This window comes from Carassius carassius, chromosome 31, assembly GCF_963082965.1.
Source record: "Carassius carassius chromosome 31, fCarCar2.1, whole genome shotgun sequence".
In the NCBI taxonomy this organism is placed as follows: Eukaryota; Metazoa; Chordata; class Actinopteri; order Cypriniformes; family Cyprinidae; genus Carassius; species Carassius carassius.
The window spans coordinates 6,873,342-6,882,190 of NC_081785.1; the positions used below are offsets into that span (position 1 = coordinate 6,873,342).

General features: G+C 34.5%; 1 protein-coding gene across 1 annotated transcript in view; it reads left to right on the forward strand.

Annotated features, from left to right (window-relative positions):
- Positions 1-8,849, forward strand: part of LOC132111439 (coiled-coil domain-containing protein 85C-A) — a 34,086-nt gene that overhangs the window by 19,794 nt on the left and 5,443 nt on the right. Inside the window, exons 2-3 of the mRNA XM_059518732.1 lie at positions 2,568-2,647; positions 6,888-6,992. Of these exons, the coding sequence (XP_059374715.1) occupies positions 2,568-2,647; positions 6,888-6,992 (185 nt within the window). The remainder of the gene's footprint in view (positions 1-2,567; positions 2,648-6,887; positions 6,993-8,849) is intronic.

The window sequence follows — 8,849 nt, forward strand, 5'->3', positions numbered from 1 at the left end:
GTGACGCTCTCACAATCATACCTATAACTTCATCTGAGCCGTATTGTATCGCCCGTAAAATGCTGTCTGATAACCGGGGGATGTTTATTTTTGTCCTTTTTAAATGTGGCTACATCCTGTATGTGTTTAAGTTCCTTTCATAATCCCCTTCATTTTTCCACTTTCAACAATGGAAAGCTTGTACAATTCTCCATGAATCCTCTATATTGATAATGGCTGTATTCAAATCTGGGCGTATACCCTATTACTGTGGGTTACCCAAGAAAACATTACAGAGGGGTGGAGAAAACTGTTTTTCTTGAATGTTCAAAGAGTTCCTGCCGTATTACAGCCCTGCAGAGATAAAAGACCCTCCGGTGGTGAATGGTGTGGGAGGGAGTGTAGCGTTCCGCTCCGTCTTTCTCCGGTCAGCGGTGGGGAACGCCAGAGGTGGGTCGAGGTGGGGGTTATGTATGAGGCAGAACCGGTCAGGCTTTGTAGACAGCCTCACTAATCAGCTTGGCTGTGTGTCAGGAGATCAGATGTACTGTAGTTAGATTATAGGGTCACAAGGATTGGCAAATAGCATTAACACTGGTTCTGGTGGCCCCATAAACATGCGCCCATCCCAGAGTTATTTAAATTAAATTAGCTTTCAAATCGTCATCTTCATGCATGTGCTGTTGTCAGAAATAAGAGATGAGTAAAAAACTAATGGGTTGATTTGTTTGGTTCTCCTCATTAAGGGTTCATCAGATATTGTAAGGATGTAAGATGCATAAGTGACACCTTGTGGTGATAACGGTCTTGATCATCAATTTCACTGTGATGAAACGAACAAAATGGTGAGGGACAGCCTAAGATGATTGATAGGAGGATGAGGATTGGCCATGGTTTATTAGTTCTGGGTTCAAAGGGAAGAGGAGCTAAACCCTTGAATCTCATTTCAAAGGGTCATCCTTGACTGATGCTGTTAACATCTTTCTGAAGGGTGTCAGAGTGATAGTGTAAGGAAAAAAAGTGTGACAAATCTCAAAATAATTTTTTGTGAAAATATAGTTCTGTTCAGAAGTTTGGTGCCAGTAAGATCCATTGTGGTCTCACCAAGGCTGTATTAGTTTGATCAAAAATACAGCAAAATAGTAATAGTGTGAAATATTTCTAAAAAAAAAAAAAGAAATTAAATAGCTTGTTCTTATACGTATTTGGTGCTCAAGAAACTTTCTTGATGTAAAAAACAGCTTCATGTTTTTTTGTGGAAACGTGATTCAAAACAGCATTTATTTGAAAAAAAAAGAAGCTGTATCTGTGAAATTATAAATGTCTTCACTTTTGATCAATTCAGTGGATCCTTGTTGATTTCTTTTATTTTAATTTTAAGACTCCACATTTTTAATATATAGTGTATAAAATATAATAAAATAAAATTTTAAGGAACTTTAACCAATACATGTTTCATAAATAAAATGTTAAAGAATAATTGCACAATTTTAATTGTTGTATAATGTAAACAATTTAATTTAATTTACTTAAAAACTCATTTGAATACAGTATTAAACAGGAGGTATTCTGTTTCATCTTGTTTTTCTCACATAAAAAATATTTTATTTTATTTGTAGTTGATAAAAGACATTTCTGTTTTATGTCTGGGTCTTGATCACACTGTCTGGGTTTATTTTGTGATATTTGCCAGGTGACTTTGTATACATCATTGGATTTAGATATTTTAGTATGTTTAGATAACTAAGCACCTCTTGGTCGCTTTCAGGAGGGTTTTGAGTACGCATAAGGATTTTCAACATAAAATTTTGAGACAGACATGCTCCTTTTTGCATCTTCTCAGGCCGACAGGCCCTCCATCACCAAAAGGTCATGAAAGGCATTCTGGGAATGCAGCAAACACACAAGACCAAACACTTCAAGGTCCTCCTCTACCACTACTAAATAACTTTTTTTTTTTTTATCCCGTTCACTGGCTTTCACTTCACATAAATGAAATCAGTTTCTTTACCTGTGCTTCTATTTGATTGACATCAGATTTTGTTCGAGACAAACTTGCATGGCAGCTTGCGTGTGTCAAAGGCAGTCTTAATGTGATCATGTACGTTCGTTTTTCAGCATCTTTCTTTTGCCTCGACAGATGTCTTCTATTTAACTCATGTAGCCGTAGTGCATTCTGGGATATGGTATTGTATGTCAGTGCCTAATAGAAAGCAGCACTATTTCAAAATGACTCAGTTTCCGGTATGACTAAATCACTTCTAAGGAGTTTTCACAGTAAAACGGTTTTCATAACATATGAAATTGTGTTTGGAGAAACTTGAGTAGGGCCAAAAACATCACACAGGCTGAAAACTCACAGGCCACACAGAACTGCTGATCATCTTGACCCTATTAACTGTCCTGATCTCAAAGGATTGAATTGCATATATGAGGAATGCATAAATGTGTATATAAATAAGCTGCAGTCCATTTTTTTTTTTTTAAGTAATGAATACTTTTATTTTTAAAGGATGCATGAAATCAATTAAAAGCCAAAGTTCAAATTTCTAATCCATTTATATTTTCCCCCTCTATTTTTTGTACAGATTCATCTTCAAACTACATCCGCCAACTTGAGTCTAAAGTCCAGATTTTAGAGGAAGACAACAAGCAATTGTTATCCCAGGTAAGAGTCTAGACTTTAAACTCTGCTGGTAATGTGAGAGTAAGGCACATGCCATGGAAACACAAAGCTTCCTTCCCAGTTCAGATTCCAAAGGGTTAATCAATCATGATGTTTTTATCAACTGTTTGGACTTTCATTCTGACGGCACCCATTCACTGCAGAGGATCCACTGGTGAGCAAGTGATGTAATAACAAATTTCTCCATGAAGACTTCTGATGAAGAATGAATGGCCTGAGTACAATTTCAGGAAATTTTCATTTGTGGGTGTTCCTTTAATGCATGTCATTGCACCTAGACTTACATGTATAACTCTAACTGAATCTCAAAGCTTTGATGCTGAAATGGGACTCTGATTTCATATTATGACATGCTATTATGACACTGTCACAGCTTTGAACAAAAGGCCCCAGAGCTCCGACAGTTACATGAGACAAAGATAAAGATCTGTCACTAACAATTTTCTCTTTTAGATGGTCTTCATCTCCCATTTTCTTAGCCCATATTTATAATCCAAAATAGCACATCCATCACAATATGTATAGACGGCACGGATGACTAGTTGCTGTCAGTTTAATTGCATATGCTCATCTCTGATATTCTAATGCTACCACTTTATATTTTTCTCTGATGATGGATGAAGCCTCGTTTTCCTTTTATTGCCTCCATCAATAACTCAATTCTTTGAGGAAAGATATCTCAGAATATGCAAGTATTGTATACTTTGTTCTGGGTATTATATTGTGCCTGATAACTTTCAAGAATGGATGATCAAAGGCATTCTTGCTCTTACTTTAGGAAATATGAGCATTTTATTACATGGTTTTTAGCTGATGGAATGAATGTCACTGTATTCCTCAAGCAGGTAGTAAACCACATAGTGAGCTGTGTTTAGCTGTGTAATGGGTCTTAAGAGGAGAAGGATGCTGTTACCTGCAGGGTCATCAGTCCATGCAAAAGATCTCATTCATAGGGTCAAACCTGTGTTCAATTATGCATGCTCAGTAAAACATTGTGAGCTGAAGGGATTTCATTTCACTCTAGTCGTTTTATTTTTTTGTCTTTTGGTTAAGTTGTTGAGAAGATGCCTTTTATTTTTAAAGGAGCCATTGTGTTTATATACACTTTCGGTCAAAAGATTGGATTGTTTTTTTATTCTTATGCTAGGCAAGGCTGCATTTATTTAATCAAAGATAATGTTTTAAATATTTTTACAATTTAAAATAATAATTAACAATTAAATATTAATTGAATACATCTTTTTTTATTATGTGTCACCTGATCCTTCAGAAATCATTCTAATATTCTAATTTGATGCTCAAGAAATGTTAAAACCAATTGAAGTACAGCAGTTATTTTCGTGGAAACTGTGATAAATTCAGGATATTTTGATGAATAGATGGTTCAAAATAAAAACATTTATTTGAAATAGGAATCTTTGTAACATTATAAATGTCTTGACACTTTATATCAATTTAATGCATCCTTGTTGAATAATTAATGCAGGCCTGTTGAGTGTATGGACTGGGTTTTGACCACTGAAAGCTGCAACAAGTTACACAATGTTAATTTCAGAAAATAAGATTTCTCATCATATGAGACCCTTTCAGTACAAACGTGAATAGCGTGGAGTTACTGTATGTTTTGCAGAACTAGTAACATGCAGTACAAATTACGCAAAGTAGACACGTAGACATAGCAGAAAACTTTTGAAACAGCAAGAAGTTCATAACCTCGATTAAGCTCCAGTAATCCCTTTGTGAGCTGTTTGCACACAACAGCCATCAATATACAGGAGAAGAAAGCCAAAATGTGGATAATCACACACAGATGCTTTTACTATGGAGGAAATTCATTCATTCTTCACTGTGTAGAGAGATTTTCATTTTTTGGTATGAAAGTAGGAAAGGCCATGACCTGTTACAAGGTTTCTCTTGTTTAGAAGGTATTTCATGGCTGTGACACTCAAATATGCAGTGGTAAGAGTTTTCCGACAGGTGCCTTTTGGCTAAATTTCTTAGGCCATTATTTATGAAGCGTGACTGACATTACCTCTCAGCTCCAGAGCTTTATGCTTTGCTTTCTTTTACCTTTTACCCTCTTCTCAGGTCACCACTCAGGAAATAATCTAATGCGCCATCCGCTATCCATTTTTCATTCGCAATCATTATTACAGGGGTTTTGTTATCATCCTGAAGTCAGATATGTTGAAGACAGCACATTCTGCTCCATTACGAATCGTAAAGGTTTTTTTTTTTTCAGGCTTATGCCTTTAATGATAGAAGATGTGGAGGTGTTCTTGTGGTTTCTTTGTTCTTGGATTGCTAGATCTTTTATCGTCAAGTCATTCTGATTGCATTTTACAAAAGCACAATCATCTAGATTAGCTCAATCATTGTTTTGGTTTATGTTCTTCAGATAAAGAACAATACTGTCACTTTTAAGTGTTTAAACGTTGTATTGATCAACACTAAAGTCCAGAAGAGATGGTAAGATGAGGTTAGGCAACAGCTGTATTTATAAACTGTGGCTATGTTAATGCTCTCTGGTTTCCTCAGAGACCTTCCGGCCCATGCCAAAAATCTGGAGTAAAGCAAGTGGAAGTAAATCTGTCTGGACGGTTTCTTTGTTGATAGTATATGACCATTCATTATTACAAATTAAGTCATATTAACAGCTCAAAGGCTTTTATTAACAACTCAGAGGCTTATATTAATTGGCTGATGTTTGAAGCTACTAAAATCTACCCCTAGAGTTACTGTATCTGTATACTGGCACATACTGTTTAACCACTAGACAGCAACCAACTTGTAGTCATAGAAATTATAGGGTTAAAGGGTTTGATACTTTACTATATTGTAATCACACACCCACTCTTGGATCTTTCTAGTTGTACAGGATTCTTCTTACACTTTTTTCACATCCAGTGATGATAAGTAAAATCATGTCTTAGAACACATTGGGTAGATAATCAGTGTTTGTATTATTTATGATTTTTTTTATATATCAAATACATTTCTGTTTGCTGTGCACATAGAGATTCTAGGTTTTATGACATTTTAGAACAGCACACAAACTGCTATTTAATGACATTTCCTGTGGCAATCGTACACATTCATTATCTTTTTTTTTTTGGATCGCCATATCTAGTGATTGTAATTTTGTAGTTAAAGAGCAGCACTGGTATCTCAAAGAGCTCTGGTTCATGAAGGAATTTGATAAATATTTTCTCTTACTTTTATTCCCTTTAGCAAGACAATCTTTGGTGTCTGCTAAATGACCAATAACTCACCTACTAATACTGATATAGACTTTATGACTGGACATGGATGGATTTCTCATATCTCTGCATAAATATAGGCCTTCTTCTGTAAAATGGCAACAGTTCAGAGGCTTGGGATTTGTATAATTTTTCAGTTTTATTTTTGAAAGATGTCTCTTGGGCTTACATAGGCAGTATGTATTTGATAAAAAATACAGTAAAATTTTAGAATAACTTTTTTTCTATTTGAATATTTTAAAATGTAATTTATTCCTGTATTGGCAAATGTGAATTAGTGTCTTCCTTGTCACATGATTTTCAGAAATTATTCTAATACGCTAGATTTAGCGCTCAAGAAACATTTCGGTAGCACTTTATTTTACAGTCCTGTTCCCCATGTACATACTATGTACTGTACTTATTATAGTAATTACAATAACTATGTAATAACTAGATACTAACCCTGAACCTACCCCTAAACCTAAACCAGAACTTTCTTAGATAAATACACTCTAAGTACACTATAAGTACATGTAAGTACACGTACTGTAAAATAAAGTGCAACCAACATTTCTTATTATTATCAATGTTGAAAACAGTTAATAATTTTGGTGGAAACTGTGATACATTTTTTTCAGAAAATTTGATGAATAGAAAGTTCAAAAGAACAGCATTTATTTGAAAACAGAAGTCTTTTGTAACATTTTCATTTTTATTTTTTTTTATTATTATTATATAATAATTATTTTTATTATTTTTTGCTGTCACTTTTGATGATTTTATTTAGTATTCATTAAAAAAAAAATTACTGATCCCAAACATTGGAAAGGTGGTGTACAGTACTGTATATTTGATCCCTTTTTTATCCCTCTTTGAATTATCTAGGGAATCAGAATTTTTTTTTTGTCAGATTTTATATGTTAATCGTTCTAATTATCTCAAATAATCTGTGTTTGACACATTTCTGCTTTTCTCCACAGCAAGGGAGCATGGGAGATCTGAAGACACTTCGGAAAGGGCTGTCCCTGTATCACTCAGAGTCCCAGCTCTCCTCACTATCCCAGTTTCAGGACACCTTACAGAATGTACGTATCCTATTAAATCTGATTAAATCTGAAGTGACCCCATTATTCTGCATCAGAGCCAATACCTCAATCACAGTTGAGTTTAAAAAGATATGTCATGTTAAGCCGATTTGGAGTTTTGACAACAATTAGCTGTCGCAATTCCAGCTGGTTTAAGGGTTCTGCATTGCTCTTTGTTGAAGCAGATGAGAATTGACTCATGCCAAGGAGCTTAAAACATCAGCTGGAATGACAGAGTAAAGTCCCAGTGAGGACAGTGCCTTATGTTTTTTTTTTTGGAAAGAATAAGAGCTGCTTGTTCAGTGTTCTTAAACTTTATCAGGTAGTGGACAATTCAATATAAAATGTGTCGATCACCTACATAGAACAAGTATTTACAGTTTATTGAGTAAAGTCTTCATACAATAATTTTGTATAAATGTCTATCTTGAAATAGTTTTGCCAGTCTTTTGTTTTTTATTTATCATTGAAATAAACCACACCATTTGCTAATAAACTAATTGAAACAACTGTTGCATAACAGACAGTTGCATTATTGAAATGAGACAACAGAAACACTTTGTCACAAATAAACATTAGCAGAACCTGTTCATTATTATTATGAGTTGATTTATCAGTCAAATAACTCAATCAATTATTTAAATTATTTCAGTCCAGTTTTATTTATTGCTGGCTAGAGTTTGAGAATAACTACAGAAGATGCTTTCATCAGATTTCATGATGAAAATGTATTGTTCTGCAAATATGAAACTTCAAGAACATACACTAGGCTACTGTTAACGTAAAGGCAAAGGTGAAATTTCAGCAGCCATTGCTCAGATATCATTATAATGTGCTGATTTGGTGCGCAAGAAACATTGTTATTAATTAATTTGATTTTATATTATTTGTATTATTATTATCAACAGTTTGTGCTGCTTATTTATAATATTTTCGTAGAAACTGTGATATGTTCTTTCAGGACTTTTTGATGAATAAAAAGCTCAAATGTATATAAAAAATATTTATTTAAAATAGAAATCTTTTGCAACCATGGAAAAAGTCTTTATATTTGATCAACTTAATGCATCCTTGCTGAATAAAAGTATTAATTTAATTTAATGTCTTACTGACCCCAAACTTTTAAACAAGAGAGTATTTTATTCATTAGGCAGGTTCATGTTTTTTTTTTCTTGTAGTGTGATGAGAACCTTTTGTATTTTAATATGTAGCACAGAAGACAAAAGAAATATGCTTATAGGTCATTTCCTGTGGATTGCAGGAGATTTGTTGCGCTCTGATCTCAGCTGGAGACTGTCTCAGTGCTGATTCGTTCCTTGTTTTAGATATCCTTTCTAACCCAAAAATGACCTGATAGGAACTGTGTACCCAACCCTGTTTTAATATATCCAGTGCATCTGTGTGTTTTTTTTATGTGTGTGTTTTTTCAGAATCTGTTCTCAGGATTTCCAAGATACCAAAGTCTTTATTTTTTAGGAGAAACATCTGAAACAAAGCCCACAGTGCTCTATGGGATTGTAGTGAATGCTGTTGAATATGTTCTGTTGTGAATTTTTTTTTTATTATCCCTCTTTTCTCCTCCCTATCTCTCTCTTCTCCTGAGTATAATTTTCATCATCATCATCATCATCATCATTCCCCTCCACTCGTATCCTCAAAAAGGTCATCAGAAAACCTGTTGCTTTAGCTAATTAGTGCACTCATCAGCTATGACAGGCCAAAACAGCACAGCTGCTCCACTTTAATATGAGGGATAGCTTCCACAGGAAGGAGAAATCAATTAGAGAGAGGCGTGGGTCTCGTCCTCAGAGGCTGCTGGGTTTATTTTTTCCAGCGCATCTCAGCACTGTCTACGAG